We start from the raw sequence: 24715 nt of genomic DNA on the forward strand, positions 1-24715 counted from the left end.
ACCCCTCCACACCCCCAATCACCCACTGACCCACCCCTCCACTCCCCCAATCACCCACTGACCCACCCCTCCACACACCCAATCACCCACTGACCCACCTCTCCACACCCCAAACACCCAATGACCCACCCCTCCATGGTCCCAATCATCCACTGACCCACCCCTCCACACCCCCAATCACCCACTGACCCACCTCTCCACACCCCAAACACCCAATGACCCACCTCTCCACACCCCAAACACCCAATGACCCACCCCTCCATGGTCCCAATCATCCACTGACCCACCCCTCCACACCCCCAATCACCCACTGACACACCCCTCCACAGTCCCAATCACCCACTGACCCACCCCTCCACACCCCCAATCACCCACTGACCCCCTCTCCACACCCCCGATCACCCTCTGACCCACCCCTCCACACCCCCAATCACCCACTGACCCACCCCTCCACTCCCCCAATCACCCACTGACCCACCCCACCGCACCCCAATCACCCACTGACCCACCCCTCCACACCCCCAATCACCCACTGACTCACCCCTCCACACCCCCAATCACCCACTGACCCACCCCTCCACACCCCCAATCACCACTGACCCACCCCTCCACACCCCCAATCACCCACTGACCCACCCCTCCACACACCCAATCACCACTGACCCACCCCTCCACACCCCAATCACCCACTGACCCACCCCTCCACACCCCCAATCACCTACTGACCCACCCCTCCACACCCCCAATCGCCCACTGACCCACCCCTCCACACCCCCAATCACCCACTGACCCACCGCTCCACACCCCCAATCACCCACTGACCCACCCCTCCACACCCCCAATCACCCACTGACCCACCCCTCCACACCCCCAATCACCCACTGACCCACCCCTCCCCACACCCAATCACCCACTGACCCACCCCTCCACTCCCCAATCACCCACTGACCCACCCCTCCACACACACAATCACCCACTGACCCACCCCTCCACACCCCCACCACAACATTACCATTTACTGGCCGAGTCACCTTGTGTACAGACACTCCTGTGCCCAGCGTCACTTTATGGACATTAAATCAATCTCTGTATAGAAGGTATCTCAATGTTTTTATGTTCTTTATCTTATTGTGGGTTTTTTTTTGTGCTGCATCAGATCTGGAGTAACCATTATTTTGTTCTCCTTTACACTCGTGTGCATGAAAGCATTATGTCTGTGGTGGGAAAGCTGTTGGAAAAGATTCTTAGAGATAGGATCTCTGGGCATTTAGAGAATCATGGTCTGATCAGGGACAGTCAGCATGGCTTTGTGAAGGGCAGATCGTGTCTAACAAGCCTGATAGAGTTCTTTGAGGAGGTGACCAGGCATATAGATGAGGGTAGTGCAGTGGATGTGATCTACATGGATTTTAGTAAGGTATTTGACAAGGTTCCACACGGTAGGCTTAGTCAGAAAGTCAGAAGGCATGGGATCCAGGGAGGTTTGGCCAGGTGGATTCAGAATTGGCTTGCCTGCCAAAGGCAGAGGGTCATGCTGGAGGGAGTACATTCAGATTGGAGGGTTGTGACTAGTGGTGTCCCACAAGGATCGGTTCTGGGACCCCTACTTTTCGTGATTTTTATTAACGACCTGGATGTGGGGGTGGAAGGGTGGGTTGGCAAGTTTGCAGACGACACAAAGGTTGGTGGTGTTGTGGATAGTGTAGAGGATTATCAAAGATTGCAGAGAGACATTGATGGGATGCAGAAGTGGCAGATGGAGTTCAACCCGGAAAAGTGTGAGGTGGTACACTTTGGAAGGACAAACTCCAAGGCAGAGTACAAAGTAAATGGCAGGATACTTGGTAGTGTGGAGGAGGGGTACATGTCCACAGATCCCTGAAAGTTGCCTCACAGGTGGATAGGGTAGTTAAGAAAGCTTATGGCGTGTTAGCTTTCATAAGTGGAGGGATAGAGTTTAAGAGTCGGGATGTAATGATGCAGCTCTATAAAACTCTGGTTAGGCCACACTTGGAGTACTGTGTCCAGTTCTGGTCGCCTCACTACAGGAAGGATGTGGAAGCATTGGAAAGGGTACAGAGGAGATTTACCAGGATGCTGCCTTGTTTAGAGAGTATGGATTATGATCAGAGATTAAGGGAGCTAGAGCTTTACTCTTTGGAGAGAAGGAGGTTGAGATGAGACATGATAGAGGTGTACAAGATAATAAGAGGAATAGATAGAGTGGATAGCCAGCGCCTCTTCCCCAGGGCACCACTGCTCAATACAAGAGGACATGGCTTTAAGGTAAGGGGTTGGAAAGTTCAAGGGGGATATTAGAGGAAGGTTTTTTACTCAGAGAGCGTGTGGAATGCACTGCCTGAGTCAATGGTGGAGGCAGATACACTAGTGAAGTTTAAGAGACTACTAGACAGGTATAAGGAGGAATTTAAGGTGTGAGGAGGTTATATGGGAGGCAGGGTTTAGGGGTCAGTACAACATTGTGGGCCGAAGGACCTGTACTGTGCTGTATGTTCTAAATAATATTAAACAATCGTCAGTATGTACCTAGGTTGATGTGGAACACCAGCTGAGCGTGCTTCAGCTCCACGGTGATGTAATCTCCCTGCTCCCCTTCACTGTGCAGCAGGATACCACCCTTCGCCCACGTCTTAAAGTTGAACAAGATGGAGTCATTGAGTGTCCGCGTCTTCCGCTCCTCGAACCAGTAGCTGAGGGAACTGTTCCCGTCGAAAGAGACCACGTCAGAACCTAAGCAAAGCAGAGAAGCTCTCAGGGTTAGTATTGACAGGAAGGTGGTGTCCGAAAAGGCCGGCCACTTCAGACCGGCGGGTCAAGTTGGGTCCAGTCACGGGGCCTGTTAAGATCTTTGGAAACAGAAGTCACACCGGGATCATTCTACGGAGAAAATCAGAAACACAGGAGATTCTGCAGATGCTGGAAATCCAGAGTATCATCCACAGAAAATGCTGGAGGAGCTCAGCAGGTCAGGCAGCATCTGTGGAAGTAAATGGACAATCGCCGTTTCGGGCCGAGATCCCTCATCAGGGCTGGAAGGGAATTGGGGGAGGGGAATTCCGGCATCTTTTCCCCCTTTTCCTGTCCTGTCCTGATGAAGGTGCACGTCGAGGCTGCCTGGCCTGCTGAACTCGCCCAGCATTTTGCCAGTGCCAATCACCTATCAACGTGAAAGGTTACCCCCACCCCCCAAGCCACAGCTCGCCACATCTGCAGTGTTTTATCAAGCATTCCATAAATCTAAACACACAACAGATCTGACGTAGGGTCAGAGAGTCATAGAGACAGAGCACAGCACAGAAACAGGCCCTTCAGCTCATCTAGACCATGTCAGACCATTTAAACTGCTGACTCCCATTGACTGCACCGGGACCAGAAGCCCTCCTATCCACGTACCTATCCAAACTTCTCTTAAACATTGACATCAAGCTCACATGCACCACTTGCAGTGGCAGCTCGCTCCACACTCTCTCCACCCTCGGAGTGAAGACATTTCCCCTCAAACTCCTCATCTTTCACCCTTAACCCATGACCTTCAGTTGCAGTCACACCCAACATCAGTGGAAAAAGCCTGCTTGCATTTACCCTGTCTATGCCCCTCATAATTTTGTATTCCTCTGTCTAATCTCCCCTCAGGCTTCTATGTTCTGAGGAACATGGTTCCCATGGTCTGCTCTTTATCAAATTATGGTATTGCTTTGCACTGCTGTAACTATATGTTATAATCATGTGGTCTTGTCAGTGTTAGTCTTTGGTTTGTCTTGTTTTTTTTGTGATATCACTCTGGAGGAACATTGTATCATTTCTTAATGCATGCATGCATTTCTAAATGACAATAAACAAGGACTGAATGTCCTCATAACCTAATCTAATAAAGTGCAAACCTATTCAATCTTTCCTTATAACTCAGGTCCCCCAGATCCGGCCAATCCTTGCAAATGTTCTCTGTACCCTTTCAGCCTTGTTTACATCTTTCCTGTAGGTAGGTGGCCAAAAGGGCAAACAATACTCTAAATTAGGCTTCAACAACGTCTTCTACAACTTCAACATAACATCCTATCTCCTGTACTCAATGCATTGATCTCTGAAGGCCAGCCTGCCGAAAGCTTTCTTTATGACCCTATCTACCTGTGATGCTGCTTTCAATGAATTATAGACCTGTATTCCCAGATCCCTTTGTTCCACAACATTCCACGGTGCCCCACCGTTCACAATGTAAGACTTACTGACCAACCCCTTGACCTTGTCTGCACTAAATTCCATCTGCCCTTTTTCCGGCTGGTCCAGAGCCCCCTGCCATGGTTTTGCTGTGTGTTATTCCAAAGAGAAACTGGGGATGGGACAAATGGCAAGTGAGCACCTGGGGAAAGGGAAGGTGGGTATAGGCAAACTGGAAGTCAGCACTGTGAGGCACAAAGGAGAGCGTCGGGGTAAAGGGGAAAAATTCTGTACCGACCGAAGAACAGAAAAATCAGTTGGGGAGTGGGGTGGGGGGTGGAAACAGGAAGTTGTCAGGAAAACAAATGGATAGTCAAAACTGTCGGAGAGGAGGTGGAAATGTAACGGGAAACGGAAAATATCTGGAGCGGTGCAGGAAACCTATTACAGGAGAAGGTGAAAAGCAGGTTTCAGTGGGGAAAGGATGACGGCATGAGAAGAGAAAAGGATGCTCAGGAGGAATAGAGAATAGAAGCTTCATTGATACTGCAGAAATAACAAGACACGTGTACACCCAACCAACTGGGTGGAGACAGGAAAGCGCCAGGAGAAAGAAGGAACCGGCAGTGGGGAAGCAGGAAATCAGCAGGGAGGAAGAGGAAGGCATGCCGGGGGGAGAAGGGAAACAATGGCGACGGGAGCAACGGGTACAGGTAGCAGGAGAATATCAGGAGGAAAGTTAAATGGTAACATATTAGAGGATTGCAGAAGGGTAAAAGCAGAAGGGGCCACAGCTGGAAGGAAAGGAACAACAATTTAACGATTGGTCAAGAGGGAACAGCTGAGGAAGAAGGGAGAGTGAGATAGAAGGGATAAAACTAGTACAGAGAGTGCGGACAAGGAGGAATGAGGGCACAAGCAGGTACTGGAGAGGGAGAAGCAGAGTCGGTGGCACTGTTCCCACTGGGCTGTGCGAGTGTGCGGCCACGCTGTAACTGAAAGGCTCCCACGCACATATCCTTTGTTGCCACGCAGGTAGAGTTACATATGGTAATGTTAATATAATTTTGAAATTATATTATACAGTATTTTTTAAGTTATGCTAATATAATTTTAAAATGTATTGTGAAATACTTTGTAATTATAGTTATGAAATACTTTGTAATTAATTATGTGTTAATGAATATAATCCATAACTTTCCTAAATATTAAATGTACCACAACCTTTACTTTGAAACATTTTAGAGCTTCACCAGAGTACATAGTCTGCGTCACAAGCAATGTTCCCTCTAAGTTATAACCAGAGTGTGCAAAAATCCTGCTCTGTGCAACTTTTTGACAAGTGACAACAGCGTGCGTGCAGTGGATTTTGAAGTGAAAGTAAAGTTGAAGGTACTCAAAGGAAAATAACCTACCAAATCCAGTTTGTTGTTCACTGTTTAAAAGACAATACATGCAGGTAACACCAGTTTCTGTATTGCACATAAATATTTCTCGTAGCTGAATGTTCCTGACCTCATGAGCTTCTGGTGTAGCAGTTTCTACGGCTTCATTAAGCCATTCTGCTTTAAATGAACTGGCAGTTCTTTTGCGCTTCATACCCTTTGCTTCTTTGGAGCTTGACATAGCCTATCAATAATTTCTTCGATAAAAACAGTATCAATAAGCCAGTTCTAAAATCTGCAGACAAATCATCGCAAACCCCACGTTGTCAACACCATCCGCGTCAAACACCGGAAAAGGAAATGTGATTGCGTACAGTCGTGAAATATACTCAACGTGCCAACAAGGTAGCGGGGTGACAACCTTTTGTGCACGGTTTAAATTCCTTTGCGCGCCAAAAACAGAAGATGTGTGTGCGCGCGCACACCTTAGAGGGAGCATTGGTTTCAAGTTACAACACTGTTGCAAATTGTAACAATAAACACAGAATGGAAGTCGGGAGATCATTGTTAAAAAAAGCTGGCTGAACATCAAAACAGTCTAAATTTAAAAGTTTATAAAACATGAAAGATATTTTCGTTCCACTATATTTCATTATGCCCGCAATTAGTAAATATTCAAATTATTCACAGTACGCTATCTCAAAAAAAACGTAGGTGCTGTGCAGTTTTCAGGCCATGTAAAAATCTCCTGCTCAGAGCAACGGTTGATCGATGCAGGTGTGTAAAAATAAAAACAGCCAGTGGAAAAGGTAAATCCCGTCAAGGAAGAGTAAATCAGTTGGAAAGGAAAGGAAGCAAGAGGAAATGGGAGGGGGAAATCAAATCATGAGCAGAGGAATAATATGGGAAAAGGAAGATTTACCACAAGGGCTTCGAAAGAAAAGAAGCATCATTGCACCGGGGGAAGAAAGAGGAACGTGGCAAGAGAGAGTGTGGGAAAGTGAAATGAGAGGTAAAAGGCTGCAGGAAGGAACGAAAAAACCCGTAAGAAATCAGAAGAAAGGGGAAAGGGATGGGAACAGTGTTGTAAAGGCAAAGGCCGTATCGGTGTGCAGGCAAACATCACCCAAGACAGGGAAATGACAGTCGGAGAAACGGGGAAGGATGGTGGGAAGGGAAGAAGGGAAGAGTGCCAGGAGAAGATGAAAGCAAGATCAAAGGGAGAAACAACCATTTCATAGACACAGCCTCTGGAATCTCACACACGTACCACAAAGACACTTCAACCACAGTCACACATGCAACTTCCTCACAAAAAAAACATCCAGCTTGTAATTCGGAGACAACGAACAACCGTGCAACGACGGTTCTGCCCCCCCCCCCCCACACACAGCTGGTAGTTTCGAGAGCTGCTCCACAAAGAGACAGATTTTGGTGAACAAGAGCGAAACGGCAGATGGACATGGGCGGGGGGGGAATGGCAGATGGAGACAAGGAAACGTTAGATGGGCATGGGGGAAATGGCAGATGGAGACAAGGAAATGGCAGATGGACACAGGGACACGTCCAATGGACATGGGGGAAATGGCAAATGGCTATGGGGACACGGCGGATGGACAAGGATAAATGGCAGATGGAGACGGGGGGCACGGCAGATGGAGACGGGGGGCACGGCAGATGGAGACGGGGGGCACGGCAGATGGAGACGGGGGGCACGGCAGATGGAGACGGGGGACACGAGGAAATGGGAGATGGACAGAGGGAAACAGCAGATGGACTCGGGCAAATAACAGATGGACACAAGGAAATGGCAGATGGACATGGAGAAAAAGGCAGATGGACATGGGGACACAGAAGATGGACAAAGGGAAGTGGGAGATGGACACGAGGACAGTGGAGATGGACACGGGATAATCGGCAGATTGACACGGGATAATCAGCAGATGGACATGAGGAAATGGCAGGAGGAGACGATTCCGGTGTAAGTGAAATGACACCGGGATGAAGGAAACAACACCGGGGTAAGGGAGACGACAATGGGGAAAGTGAAACAACACTGGAGAAAGTGAGATAACACCCGGGTAAGGGAAACAATAACGGGACATGGGAGAGAGGGACTGACTCTGTCTGTGTCCATCTCTGCCTCTTCCTTCCCTCCCTCCAGTGCCCGCCTCTCTGGGCCCCGTCACCGCCAGGTGAGGCTGGTCAGACCAAGGTCAGTACTTGCCGTAAGGGCAGCCGTAGACTTCAACCCTCAGGCCAGCGTAGCGACGGGGTCTCCAGCTCACGGCCACGAACCGGACGTACTGCGCCAGTACTGGCCGCCACAGCTCGTGCAGAACCACGCCGTCTGAGTTCCGATTCCCCGCGAACGTCTGGAACACAGCAGTCACAGTTAATAACCCCCGCTGAGGGGTGGGGTAGGGAGAGCAGAGGGAGGGAGAGGCGAGGGGACAGAGGGGCAGGGAGAAGTGAGGGAGGGGCAGCAGACAGCAGTGGAGGAAGAGGAGAGAGGGAGGAGAGGGAGAGAGGAGGCAATGGGGAGGGGACAGGAGCGGGAGAGGAGAGGGCAGGGGGAACCGAGTGGGAGGGGACAGCGCAGGGAAACCGAGGGACGGGAAGATGAGAGGGACTGAGGGATGGGGAGGAGGGGGAGGACTGAGGGACAGGGAGGGGAGGGAGCCAGAGGGATGGGAGAGGAGGGAGACTGAGGGATGGGAGAGGAGGGAGACTGAGGGATGAGAAGAAGAGACAGACTGAGGGACGGGGTGAGGAGAGGTGGGGACAAGGATGAGGATTCGAGTACGGGAGCAGGGAGGTACTACTGCAGTTGTACAAGGCCTTGGTGAGACCACACCTGGAGTATTGTGTGTAGTTTTGGTCCCCTAATCTGAGGAAAGACATTCTTGACACAGAGGGAGTGCAAAGAAGGTTTACCAGATTGATTCCTGGGATGGCAGGACTTTCATATGATGAAAGACTGGATGAACTAGGCTTATACTCGTTGGAATTTAGAAGATTGAGGGGGGATCTTATTGAAACATATAAAATTTTAAAGGAATTGGACAGGCTAGATGCAGGACGATTGTTCCCGATGTTGGGGAAGTCCAGAACGAGGGGTCACAGTTTGAGGATAAAGGGGAAGCCTTTTAGGACCGAGATTAGGAAAAACTTCTTCACACAGAGAGTGGTGAATCTGTGGAATTCTCTGCCACAGGAAACAGTTGAGGCCAGTTCATTGGCTATATTTAAGAGGGAGTTAGATATGGCCCTTGTGGCTACGGGGATCAGGGGGTATGGAGGGAAGGCTGGTGCAGGGTTCTGAGTTGGATGATCAGCTATGATCATACTGAATGGCGGTGCAGGCTCGAAGGGCTGAATGGCCTACTCCTGCACCTATTTTCTATGTTTCTATGTGGGGACTGAGAGAGGAGAGCTGGGGACAAGGACGAGGAGGGGACTGAGACTAAGGGACAGGGTGAGTGGAGCAGCCTCCAGCTTCTGCATCATAAAATGAACTTGCCCACAGTAGTCTGCAGGGCTCAGAAAAACACCCTCTTGCCCTTTACTCCACCGTCATCCTTGAGAGACCCTCTGCCCCAGGGTGTGGGCGAGGCTCCTTACCCAGTTGTGGCCCTGCTGGTAGAAGGGCTGCCAGTTGTGCCCCCGGTCGCTGTACAGGAAGAGGTACTTAGTCACCCAGTCGTACGAGTTGTAGATTCCCTGCGTGGCGATGCCTGTGATCTTCGACCTCTGCCACAGGTTCACCTGGAGCCAGGGCAACTTGTCCGAAATCTGGGGAGACCAGCCCCCTCGTCCTGCAGAAACACACACCGGCCCGTCAGCAACATCCCAGGGCAGCTCACGGGACGCCGACGGCCGCGCCCAATCGGCACGCAGGTGACCGTGCATGGACCAGGTTGGCACACGCGTATGGGCAGGTAAACCCAGAGGGCTGAATCCTGAACCACAGCCACCCCAACTCTGTCGGCCCCCTGCGTCAGTGAGTGGCGGAGCGGGTCAGCGCCCATGCGTTGGCATCTCTGTCTGGGTCAGCAGACATGTGGATGGATCCTGGACCGGGCGCTGAGATCACAGGGGAGGAGACTAGCGAAGCTGCAAAGCTGCCCGTCCCCAAACCCCTCCTCCACGACACCTTCAGGTGCCCCCCTACAATCCCCACCCTCCCTAAAGCCCTATCCTCCCCCGACACGACACTACAAAACCTAACCTCTCCCCACCACTTCCCATTTCTGTCCCCTCACGTCTCCACCAACGCCCCCCCACACCCACACCCAGGGTGAACTGACCGTAGAGTCGTGCGTATCCAGGCGAGTACGAAATGGAGTAATGCGAGGAGGCACTGAAAGCACTGGAGAACTGGGTGGTGGCCAGGCTCTCATTGCAGGATTCTGTGGAGACAAGGCAGGGTCAGTGGTGGGTTTTGCAGACCCCAGAAAACTGGCCAACCTAATCCACAGACAGCAGATGATCGTGAGTAACTCACCAAAACCCCATCGCGGACCAATACCTCAACAAATCCCATAACACCTCCCCAAACCCCCAAAAATAACCAACACTTCCCCAAACCCCCATAACTGACCAACACCTCCCAAACCCCCATAACTGACCAACACCTCCCCAAACCATCATAACCAACACCTCCCCAAACCCCCATAACAGTCTTAAACCCCATAACTGACCAACACCTCCCAAACCCCCATAACTGACCAACACCTCCCCAAACATCATAAATAACCAACACCTCCCCAAACCCCCATAACTGACCAACAACTCCCCAAACCACCATAACTGATCAAAACCCCCATAAATAACCAACACCTCCCCAAAACTCATAACAGACCAACACCTCCCCAAACCCCCCAAAATAACCAACACCTCCCAAACCCCCAAAACAGTCCTAAACCCCATAACTGACCAACACCTCCCCAAACCCCCATAACTGACCAAAACACCCATAAATAACCAACACCTGCCCAAAACTCATAACAGACCAACACCTCCCCAAGCCCTCCAAAATAACCAACACCTCCCCAAACCCCCATAAGTTCTGAACCCCATAACTGACCAACACCTCCCCAAACCCCCATAACTGACCAACAACTCCCCAAGCCCCCATAACAGTCCTAAACCCAATAACTGACCAACACTTCCCCAAACCCCCATAACTGACCAACAACTCCCCAAATCCCCATAACAGTCCTAAACCCCATAACTGACCAACACCTCCCCAAACCACCATAAATAACTAACACCTCCGCAAACCCCCATAACTGACCAATAACTCTCCAAACCACCATAACTGACCAAACCCCCATAAATAATCAACACCTCCCCAAAACTCATAACAGACCAACACCTCCCCAAACCCCCCAAAATAACCAACACCTCCCCAAACCCCCATAACAGTCCTAAACCCCATAACTGACCAACACCTCCCCAAACCCCCATAACTGACCAACACCTCCACAAACCCTCATAACAGTCCAAAACCCCATAACTGACCAACACCTCCCCAAACCCCCATAACTGACCAACATCTCCCCAAACCACCATAAATAACCAACACCTCCCCAAACCCCCATAATTGACCAATAACTCTCCAAACCACCATAACTGACCTAACCCCCATAAATAACCAACACCTCCCCAAACCACCATAACTGACCAACAACTCCCCAAACCCCCATAACAGTCCTAAACCCCATAACTGACCAACACCTCCCCAAACCCCCATAACTGACCAACATCTCCCCAAACCACCATAAATAACCAACACCTCCCCAAACCCCCATAATTGACCAATAACTCTCCAAACCACCATAACTGACCTAACCCCCATAAATAACCAACACCTCCCCAAAACTCATAACAGACCAACACCTCCCCAAACCCCCATAACAGTCCTAAACCCCATAACTGACCAACACCTCCCCAAACCCCCATAATTGACCAATAACTCTCCAAACCACCATAACTGACCAAAACCCCCATAAATAACCAACACCTCCCCAAAATTCATAACAGACCAACACCTCCCCAAACCCCCCAAAATAACCAACACCTCCCCAAACCCCCAAAACAGTCCTAAACCCCATAACTGACCAACACCTCCCCAAACCCCCATAACTGACCAAAACACCCATAAATAACCAACACCTCCCCAAAACTCATAACAGACCAACACCTCCCCAAGCCCTCCAAAATAACCAACACCTCCCCAAACCCCCATAAGTTCTGAACCCCATAACTGACCAACACCTCCCCAAACCCCCATAACTGACCAACAACTCTCCAAGCCCCCATAAATAACCAACAACTCCCCAAACCCCCATAACTGACCAACAACTCCCCAAACCCCCATAACAGTCCTAAACCCCATAACTGACCAACACCTCCCCAAACCCCCATAACTGACCAACAACTCCCCAAATCCCCATAACAGTCCTAAACCCCATAACTGACCAACACCTCCCCAAACCACCATAAATAACCAACACCTCCGCAAACCCCCATAACTGACCAATAACTCTCCAAACCACCATAACTGACCAAACCCCCATAAATAATCAACACCTCCCCAAAACTCATAACAGACCAACACCTCCCCAAACCCCCCAAAATAACCAACACCTCCCCAAACCCCCATAACAGTCCTAAACCCCATAACTGACCAACACCTCCCCAAACCCCCATAACTGACCAACACCTCCACAAACCTCCATAACTGACCAACAACTCCCCAAACCCCCATAACAGTCCTAAACCCCATAACTGACCAACACCTCCCCAAACCCCAATAACTGACCAACATCTCCCCAAACCACCATAAATAACCAACACCTCCCCAAACCCCCATAACTGACCAATAACTCTCCAAACCACCATGACTGACCAAACCCCCATAAATAACCAACACCTCCCCAAAACTCATAACAGACCAACACCTCCCCAAAACTCATAACAGACCAACACCTCCCCAAACCCCCATAACAGTCCTAAACCCCATAACTGACCAACACCTCCCCAAACCCCCATAACTGACCAACACCTCCCCAAACCCTCATAACAGTCCAAAACCCCATAACTGACCAACACCTCCCCAAACCCCCATAACTGACCAACACCTCCCCAAACCCCCATAACTGACCAACAACTCCCCAAACCACCATAACTGACCAAACCCCCATAAATAACCAACACATCCCCAAAGCTCATAACAGACCAACACCTCCCCAAACCCCCCAAAATAACCAACACCTCCCCAAACCCCCATAACAGTCCTAAACCCATAACTGACCAACACCTCCCCAAACCCCCATAACTGACCAACACCTCCCCAAACCACCATAGCAGTCCTAAACCCCATAACTGCCAACACCTCCCAAAACACCATAAATAACCAACACCTCCCCAAACCCCCATAACTGACCAACAACTCCCCAAACCACCATAACTGACCAAAACCTCCATAAATAACCAACACCTCCCCAAAACTCATAACAGACCAACACGTCCCCAAACCCCCCAAAATAACCAACACCTCCCCAAACCCCCATAACAGTCCTAAACCCCATAACTGACCAACACCTCCCAAACACCCATAACAGTCCTAAACCCCATAACTGACCAACACTTCCCCAAACCACCATAAATAACCAACACCTCCCCAAACCCCCATAACTGACCAACAACTCCCCAAACCACCATAATGGACCAACAACTCCCCAAACCCCCATAACTGACCAAAACCCCCATAAATAACCAACACCTCCCCAAAACTCATAACAGACCAACACCTCCCCAAACCCCCCAAAATAACCAACACCTCCCCAAACCCCCATAACTGACCAACACCTCCCCAAACCACCATAAATAACCAACAACTCCCCAAACCCCCATAACTGACCAACAACTCCCCAAACCCCCATAACTGACCAAAACCCCATAAATAACCAACACCTCCCCAAACCCCTATAACAGTCCAAAACCCCATAACTGACCAACATATCCCCAAAACTCATAACAGATCAACACCTTCCCAAACCCCCATAAGTAATCAACACCTCCCCAAACCCCCATAACAGTCCTAAACCCCATAACTGACCAACACCTCCCCAAACCCCCATAAGTGACCAAAACCCCCATAAATAACCAACACTTCCCCAAAACTCATAACAGATCAACACCTTCCCAAACCACCATAACGGACCAACACCTCCCCAAACCCTCATAACAGTCCAAAACCCCATAAAAAAACCAACACCTCCCCAAACCCCCATAACAGACCAACACCCCCCAAAACAGACCAAAACCCCATAACTGACCAACATCTCCCTGAACCCCCATACCTGACTAAAACCTGCCCAAATCCCCATAACTGACCAACAGCTCCCCAAACCCCAACAAATGAACAACACCTTCCCAAATCCCAGAATTGACCAGCAGTTCCCCAAATCCCTATAACCGAAGGACAGTTCCCAAAATCTCCATCACTGACCAACACCTCCCCAAGTCGCCTATAACAGACCAACACCTCCCCAAACCCCAATAACTGAACACATTCCTAAATCCCAAAGTTGACCACAGCTCCCCAAATCCCCATAACTGACAAACACCTCCTAAAATCCCCAATAACAGACCAACGCCTCCCCAAACCCCAAAATTAACCAACACCTCCCAAATCACGTAACTGACCAACACGTCCATCAATCCCTCATAACACCTTCCCAAACCCCCATAACTGACCAACACATCCCCAAAACAAAATGACTGACCAATAGCTCTCCAAACCGCGTAACTGACCAACATTTCCCCAAAACCCCATCACAGACCAACATCTCCCCAATTCCAAATTTGACCAACACCTTCCCAAGCCCCCATAACTGACCAACACCTCCTCAAACTCCCATATCTGACTAACCCCTTCACAAATCCACATAACTGACCAACATCTCCCCAAATCCCAAAACTGACCAACACCTCCCCAAAATTCCCATAACTGACCAACATATCCCAAAGCTTCTGCATGACCAACATTTCCCCAAAGTCCCAGAACTGACCCACTTCCCTCCAAACGCTCATTATTTATCAACACCTCCCCAAATCCCAAAATTGACGCACATCTCCTCAAAACCCGATGAGGACCAACAGCTCCTCAAATTTCCCATTAATGAACACCACCTCCCAAACTCCAAAACAGACCAACATCATCCCAAACCCCCAAAATTAACCAACACCTCCAACAATCTCTCATAACTGACCAACACCTTACCAAACCCTTGTAATTGACCAACACATCCCCAAAACACAATATCTTGCCAAACCGCATAACTGACCAACATTTCCCCAAACATCCATAATTGACCAACACACCCCAAAACAAAATGACTGACTAATATCTCGCCAAACCGCATAACTGACCAACACATTCCCAAGCGCCCATAACTGCCCAACATTTCCCCAAACCTCCATCACAGACCAACACCTCCACATATCCCAAACTTGACCAACACCTTCCCAAACCCCCATAACTGACCAACTCATCCCGAAACCCCCATGACTAACTAAATCTCCTCAACTTTCATGATGATCAACACCTCCCCAATCCCAAAACTCACCCACATCTCCTCAAACTCCCACAACTAACCAACATTTCCTCCAGCCCCATAACAAAACAACACCTCCCCAAAAACCCCATAACCAACCAACACATCCCCGAAACCCAATAACTGACTAGCAGCTCCTCAAACACTCCATAACTGACCAAAATTTCCCCCAAAATCCCCACAATTGAACAACCCCACCTCAATCACCTATAACTGACCAACATCTCCCCAAACCCCCACGACTGACCAACACGTCCACAAATTCTCATAACTGACCAACACTTCCCCAAACTCGCACAAATGACCAACACCTCCCTGAAGCCCCATAACTGACCAACAGCTCCCCAAATCGCAATAACTGACCATCTCCCCAAAAGCCCATAACTGACCAACACATCCCAAACCCCCCCATAACGGACCAAAATCTCTGCAAAAACCTATAACTGACCAACACGTCCGGAAACTTCCATAACTGACCAACATTTCCCCAAAACTCCAAAAATGACCAACTTACCCTCATACACTCATTACTGGCCAACACCTCCCCAAATCCCAAAATTGACCAACAACTGTCCAAATCGCCATAACAGTCCAAATCCCACCAAACCCTCATAACTGACCAACACCTCCCAAACTCCCAAAATTGACCCACACCTCCACATAAAACCCAAAATTGACAAACACCTCCCCAATTCCCATGACAAACTGCTTCCCGAATCGTCAAAACTGACCAACTCCCAAACCCCCATAACTGACCAACATCTCCCAAAAACCCATAACTGACCAACACGTCCCAAAACTTCCATAACTGACCAACATTTCCCCAAAAACCCATAACTAACCAACACATCCCAAACCCCCATAACGACCATCTCCCCAAAAGCCCAAAACTGACCAACTCCCAAACCCCATAACTGACCAACATCTCCCAAAAACCCATAACTGACCAACACGTCCCAAAACTTCCATAACTGACCAACATTTTCCCAAAACTCCAGAAATGACAAACTTATCCCCATATGCTCATTACTGACCAACACCTCCCCAAATCCCAAAATTGACCAACAACTCTCCAAATCCCCAAAACGGACCAAATCTCACCAAACCCCCATAACTGACCAAGGCCTCCCAAAATACCAAAATTGACCAACACCTTCACAAAAAACCCAAAATTGACCAAAACCTCCCCAATTCCCATAACTGACAAACTGCTCCCCAAATCATCAAAACTGACCAACGCCTCCCCAAAGCCCCATAACTGACCAGCAAATTCCCAATGCCACAAAACTGACCAACAACTACCCGAACCCCCAAATCTGAACATCTCCCCAAACCTTTAAAATTGACCAACACCTCCGTTAATCCCATAAATGACCATCACCTCCCCAACACCCAAAGTGACCAACAACTCCTAGACGCCCAGAACACCTCCCGAAACCTCCATAACTAACCTAACTTCCCCAACTTCCCATTACTGAGCAACACCTCCTCAATTTCTTATACTGAACAGACATCTCCACAAATCCCCATAACAGACCAACATCTCCCCAAAAGCCCTTTGACTGAGCAACACCTCCCCAAACCCACATAGCTAAACGACTCCCCAAACCCCCATAAGTGACCAACAGCACCCCAAATCCTCATTACTGACCAACACCTCCCCAAACCCCCATAAATGACTAACAACTCCTCAAACCTTCCATAACTACCAATAGCTCCCCAAACCCCCACAACTGACCAACACATCCCCAAAACACAATAACTGACCAACATCTACCCAATTCGCCCATAACTGACCAACGTCTGCCCAAATCCCCATAACTGACCAACATCTCTCCAATCCCCCATGACTGACCAACCAGTCCCCAAATCCTATAACTGACCCACACCTTACCAAACCCCCATAATTGACCAACACATTCCCAAAACAAAATGATTGACTAATATCTCGCCAAACCGCGTAACTGACCAACACATCCCCAATCGCCGATAACTGCTCATTTCCCCAAACCTCCATCACAGACCAACACATCGCGAAACCCCCATAACTAACTGAACCTCCTCAACTTTCATGAATGACCAACACCTCCCCAATCCCAAAACTGACCCACACTTACTCAAACTCTCAGAACTGACCAACATTTCCCCCAGCCCCATAACAAAACAACACCTCTCCAAAAACTCCATAACTAACCAACACATCCCCGAACACCAATAACTGACCAACAGTTCTTCAAACCCTCCATAACTGACCAACATCTCTCCAAACCCCCACAACAGACCAACATTTCCACAAACCATCATAACTGACCATCTCTTCAAACCCAAATAACTGACCAACATCTCCTCAGATCATTCATAACTCACCAACACTTCCCCAAACCCGCATAAATGACCAACACCTTCCTGAAGACCCATAACTGACCAGCAGCTCCTTAAACACCCCGTAACTGAACAACACCTCCTCTAACTAGCTGACTAACAGCTCCCCAAACTGCCATAACTGACAAACAGTTCCCCAAACCCCTATAACTGACCAATACATCTCCAAAACACAATAACTGACCAATGTCTTCCTAAATCCCATAGATGACTAGCACCTCTCCAAAACCCCCATAACTGACCAACACCCAAAGCTGACCAACATCTACCCAAACCCCCATAACTGACCAACACATCCCTAAACCCCAAAAACTGACCGACATTTCCCCAATTCCCATAACTAACCAAAATCTCCCCAGATTCTCCATAACTGACCAACATCTCCACAGACCCCCATAAATGACCAACATACCCACAAATTTCCATAACAAAGCAGCATCTCCCCAAATCCCCATAATTGACCAACACCACCCCGAATCTCCATAACTGACCAACACCTCCCCGAACCCCCTTAACAGACCAACAGCTCAACCCCCCAATAACTGATCAACAGCTTCCCAAACCCCCATAACTGACCGACAGCTCACCAAACCAACATAACGAAGCAATTCCTCCCCAAACCTCATAAATGACCAACACTTCCCCAAATCCCCATAACTGACCAACACCTCCATGAACACTGACAAACACCTCCCCGAACCCCATAACTGACAAACAGCTCCTCAAACACCCATGACTGACCAACAGCTCAAAACCCAAATAACTGACCAACAGCTCCCCAAACCCCCCATAACTGGCCAATAGATTCATAAACGCCCATAACTGACCAACACCTCCTATAAACCTGATAACTGACTAAAAGATCCCGAAATCCCCCACAACTGACCAACACATCGCTAAAACACAATAACTGACCAACATCTGCCCAAACACTCATAACTACCCAACCGTTCCACAAATCACTCATAACTAACTAATTCCTCCTCAAAACCCGCATAACTGACCAACACCTCCCCGAACCCTCATAACTAACCAACAGCCTGTCAAATCCCCCGTAACTGACCATCAGCTTCCCAAACCGCCATAACTGGCCAACAGCTCTACAAAATCCCATAACTGACCAACAGATCACCAAACTCCCATCACTGACAAACACCTCCCCTAACCCCCATAACTGAGTAACAGCTCCTCAAACCTCCCCATAAATGACCAAAAGCTCCCCAAACCCCAACCTACCAACATATCCCCAAAACTCAATAACTGTCGAATATCTCCCCAAACCCTCATAACTGTCCAACACCTCCTCAAATCCCCATTACTGACCAGTACCTCCCCAAACCGCCAAAATTGACCGACACCTCCCCAAATCACCCCTAACTGACCAATTCTTCCACAAAACCCCATAACTGACTACGCTTCACTGAACCCCCATAACTGACCAACAGCTCCCCAAATTCCCACAACTGACCAACACCTCCCTGAACCCCCATAACTGACTAACAGCTCCTCATCTCCCCGTAACTGACCATCAGCTCCCCAAACCCCCATAACTGACCGACAGCTCCACAAAATCCCATAACTGACCAACAGATCCGCAAACGCCCATCACTGACAAACATCTCCCCAAGTCCGCATAACTCAGAGAGTGGTTGGTGCGTGGAATGCACTCCCTGGGTCAGTGGTCAGTGGTGGAGGCAGATACACTAGCGAAATTTAAGAGACTACTAAACAGGCATAGGGAAGAATTTAAGGTGGGGGTTTATATGGGAGGCAGGGTTTGAGGGTCGGCACAACATTGTGGGCCGAAGGGCCTGTACTGTTCTGTACTATTCTATGCTCTATATAACTCACGAACACCTCCCCAAACCTCCATAACTCACCAACATCTCCCGAAATCCTCCATAACTGGTCAACACCTTCCAAAACCCCATATCTGACCTACATCTCCCCAAACACCCATAACTGACCAACAGCTCCTCAGATCCATCATAACTGACCAACAGCTCCATAAACCCCCAATAACTGTCAAACAGCTCCTCAAACCACCCATAACTGACCAACATCTCCCATAAACCCCATAACTGACTAAAAGATCCCCAATTCCCCCCATAACTAACCAACACATCACTAAAACACAATAACTGACCAACATCTCCCCAAACACCCATAATTACCCAACCGCTCCCCCAATCACTCATAACTAACCAATTCCTCCCCAAACCCCCATAACTCACCAACACCTCCCCAAACCCCCGTAACTGACCACCTCCCGAAATTCCCCATAACTGATTAACACCTCCCAAAACCCCCAAAGCCCGTCAACTGACCAATAGTTCCTCAGATCCCCCAAAACTGACCAACAGCTCCCCAAATCCCTCATAAGTGACCAAGACCGCCCTAAACCCCCCATAACTGACCAACTGCTCCCCAAACAACCATAACTGATCAACTCATCCACAAAACACAGTAACTGACGACTATCTCCCCAAACCCCATAATTGATCAACACCTCCCAAAATCCTCCATAACGGACCAACTCCCCAAGCACCTATAACTGACAAACACCTCCCCAAACCCCCATAACTGACCAACATCTCCCCAAACCTCCATAATTCACCAGCATCTTCCCAGACCCCATAAATGTCCAACACCTCCCCAAATCCCCATAACTGACAAACACCTCACCAATTCCCCATAACTGGCCAACACCTCCCCTAACACCCATAACTGGCCAACATCTCCCCAAACCAAAATAACTGACTACCATCTGCCCAAATCCTCATAACTGACCAACACCTCCCCAACCCATTACTACTCAACACCTGCTCAATTCCCTATAATGAAACATCTCAGCAAACCTCCATAACTAACCAACACCTCCCCAAAACCTCAAAACTGACCAACGCCCAACCAATTCACATAAAAGACCAACACCTCCTCAACTCCTAAAGTAATCAACAACTCCCAGACACCCAGAACTAACCAACACCTCCCCACACCCCCATAACTGACCGACACATCCGGAAACTCCCATAACTAACCGAACTTCCCCAACCTTCCATTACTGAGCAAAACTTCCTCAACTTCTTATACTGAACAGACATCTCCACAAATCCCCATAACTGACCAACATCTCCCCAAAAACCCCTTAACTGAGCAACACCTCCCCAAACTCCCATAAATGACTAACAACTCCTCAAATCTCCCATAATTGACCATCAGCTCCCCAAACCCCCATAACTGTCCAACAGCTCCCAGAACGGACAAACAGATCCCCCAAATGCCAATAACTGACAAACACCTCCTGTAACCCCATAGCTGACTAACAGCTCCTCAAACCCCCATAAATGACAAACATTTCCCCAAACCCCCATAACTGACCAACACATCTCCAAAACACCATAACTGACCAATGTTCCCCCAAACCCCATAACTGACCAACAACTCCCCGAACCCCCATACCCGACCAAAACCTGCCCAAATCCCCATAATTGGCCAACAGCTCCCCAAAACCCTATAAATGACCAACATCCCCCCAAACCGTCAAAGTTGAACAACAACTCCCCGAATCCATTATCTGACCAACACCTCCACCAATCCCTCATAACTGACCTACACCTCACCAAATCCCCATCACTGCCCAACACATGCCGAAACTCCCATAACTGGCCGATATTTCCCCAAAACCCCAGAACTGACCGAAATCTACCCCAAGAGCTCGGAACCGACCAACACTTTCCCAAATCCCAAAATTGAACAACATCTGCGAAAAACGCTAGAACTGACCAACATCTCCCCTAACCCGCAAAACTGAACAGCACCTCTCCAAATCCCAAAATTAACCAGCAGCTCCCCAAATCCCCATATCCGACAAACAGTTCCCAAATTCCCCATCACTGACCAACACCTCCCCAAATTGCCTGTGACAGACCAACACCTCCCCAAGTCCCAAAATTGACCAGCAGCTCCCCAAATCCCCATAACCGACAAACACCTCCCAAAATCCCCATCACTGACCAACACTTCCCTGAACCCCAAAATTAACCAACACCTCCCCAAATCACATAACTGACCAACACCTCCCCAAATCCCAAAACTGACCAACACCTCCTCAAACCCCCATAAATGACCAACACCTTCACAAACCCCCATAACTGACGCAACATCTCCACAAACCCCCATCACAGACAAACACCACCCCAAAATCCCCATAACATGACAAACACATCCCAAAATTTCTTTATGAACATTTCCCAAAAACCCCAGAACTGACCCACTTCCCTCCAAACGCTCATTATTTATCAACACCTCCCCAAATCCCAAAATTGACGCACACTCCCCAAAACCCGATAAGGACCAACGACTCCCCAAATTCCCCATTACGGAACACCACCTCCCAAACCCAAAAACAAACATCTCCCCAAACCACCAATTTTAACCAACACTCCAAATCACATAACTGACCAACACCTCCAACAATCCTTCATTACTGACCAACTCCCAAACCCCCATAAATGACCAACAGATACCCGAACATCCATAACTGACCAGCATCTCCCCAAACTCCCATACCTGTCCAACACCTCCCCAATTCCCCATAACTGACCACCTCCCGAATCCCCCATAACGGATCGGCACCTCCCCAAACCCATAACTGACCAACACATCCCCAATTCCCCATAACTGACCAAAACCTCCCCAAACTCCATAATTTACCAACACCTCCCCAAATTCCCATAACTGACCAACCGTTCCTCAGCCCCCTCCTAAATTGACCAGCTGCACCCCAAACACCTATAACTGATTAACACGTCCCCAAAACACAATAACTGACCAACATCTCCCCAACCCACCATAACTGACCAGCATCCCCCCAAACCCCCATAAACGACCAACACCTCCCACAATCCCCATAACTGACCACCTTCCGAAATCCCCCATAACTGATCAACACCTTCCAAAACAACCATATCCGACCAACATCTCCCCAAACCCCCATAACTGCCCAACACCCCCTAAACCCCCGAAAACTGACAAATAGCTCCCTAAATCCCAATAACTGACCAACACCTCCCCAAATCCCCATAACTGACCAACATCTCCCGAAACACCGGTAACTGACCATGCATCTCCCGAACACCCCATAAATGTCCAACACCTCCCCACACCCCCATAACTGACCAAAAACTCCCCAAAACCCTGTAACTGAACAACTGACCAATATCTCCCCAAACCCCATAACTGACTAACATCTCTCTAGATCCTTCATAACTGACCAACACCTCCCCAAATCCCAAAATTGACCAACACATCCCGAAACCCCCATAACTAAACAAATCTCCCCAACTTCTCATTAATGACCAACACCTTCCCAAACCCCAATAACTGACCAACATCTCCCCAACCCGCCATAACTGACCAGCATCCCCCCAACCCCCGATAAATGACCAACACCTCCCACAATCCCCACAGCTGACCACCTTCCGAAATCCCCCATAACTGATCAACACCTTCCAAAACCAACATCTCCCCAAACCCCCATAACTGACCAACAGCTCCTCAGATCCCTCATAAGTGACCAACAGCTCCCCAGATCCTCATAACTGACCAACACCTCCTAAACCCCCGAAAACTGACAAATAGCTCCCTAAATCCCAATAACTGACCAACACCCCCCCAAATCCCCATAACTGACCAACATCTCCCGAAACACTGATAACTGATCATGCATCTCCCGAAACCCCCATAAATGTCCAACACCTCCCCACACCCCCATAACTGACCAAAAACTCCCCAAAACCCTGTAACTGAACAACTGACCAATATCTCCCCAAACCCCATAACTGACTAACATCTCTCTAGATCCTTCATAACTGACCAACACCTCCCCAAATCCCAAAATTGACCAACACATCCCGAAACCCCCATAACTAAACAAATCTCCTCAACTTCCCATTAATGGCCAACACCTTCCCAAACCCCAATAACTGACCAACATCTCCCCACAAACCCATAACTGACCAACACATCCTAAAACTTCCACAACTGACCAACATCTCCCCAAAACCCATAACTAACCAACACATCCCAAACCCCAATAACTGACCAACATTTCCCCAAAACTCCAAAAATGACCAACTTACCCCCATACGCTCATTACTGGACAACACCTCCTCAAATCCCAAAATTGACCAACAACTCTCCAAATCGTCATAATGGTCAAAATCTCACCAAACCCCCATAACTGACCAACACCTCCCAAACTCCCAAAATTGACCAACACCTCCACATAAAACCCAAAATTGACCAACACCTCCCCAATTCTCATAACAGACAAACTGCTCCCGTCAAAACTGCCCAACGCCTCCCTAAATCCCCATAACTGACCAACAAATCCCCAATCCCCCATAACTGACCAATACCTACCCAAAGCCCATATCTGAACATCTCCCTAAACCCCCAAAATTGACCAACACCCATACAAATCGCATAAATGGCAAATACCTCCCCAACCCCTAAAGTAATCAACAACTCCCAGACACCCAGAACTAACCAACACCTCCCCAAATCCCCATAACTGACCAACAGTTCCTCAGCCCCCTCCTAAATTGACCAACAGCTCCTCAAACACCTATTACTGATCAACACGTCCCCAAAACACAATAACTGACCAACATCTCCCCAACCCACCATAACTGACCAGCATCTCCCAAAACCCATAACGAACCAACATCTCCCCAACCCCCATAAATGATCAACACCTCCCCAATTCCCCAGAACTAACTAACACCTCCCCAAGTCCCCATAACTGACCAACAGTTCCTCAGCCCCGTCTAAATTGACTAACAGCTCCCCATACACCTATAACTAATCAACACGTCCCCAAAACACAATAATTGACCAACATCTGCCCAACCCACCATAACTGACCAACACCTCCCCAAATCCCAAAATTGACCAACATATCCCATAACTAAACAAACCTCCTCAACTTCCCATTAATGACCAACACCTTCCCAAACCCCAATAACTGACCAACATCTCCCCACAAACCCATAACTCACCAACACATCCCAAACCCCAATAACGACCATCTCCCCAAAAACCCATGACTGACCAACACGTCCCAAAACTTCCATAAAT

At 48.8% G+C, this 24715-nt stretch overlaps 1 protein-coding gene across 1 annotated transcript in view; it reads right to left on the bottom strand.

Moving 5' to 3' along the window:
* Positions 1–24715, bottom strand: part of cntnap1 (contactin associated protein 1) — a 108260-nt gene that overhangs the window by 64682 nt on the left and 18863 nt on the right. Inside the window, exons 2-5 of the mRNA XM_072249619.1 lie at positions 9872–9973; positions 9186–9379; positions 7789–7936; positions 2548–2751 (exon numbers count right to left, since the gene is read on the bottom strand). Coding sequence (XP_072105720.1) covers positions 2548–2751; positions 7789–7936; positions 9186–9379; positions 9872–9973 — 648 coding nt within the window. The remainder of the gene's footprint in view (positions 1–2547; positions 2752–7788; positions 7937–9185; positions 9380–9871; positions 9974–24715) is intronic.

Source organism: Mobula birostris, chromosome X (genome assembly GCF_030028105.1).
Source record: "Mobula birostris isolate sMobBir1 chromosome X, sMobBir1.hap1, whole genome shotgun sequence".
NCBI classification, from domain to species: domain Eukaryota; kingdom Metazoa; phylum Chordata; class Chondrichthyes; order Myliobatiformes; family Myliobatidae; genus Mobula; species Mobula birostris.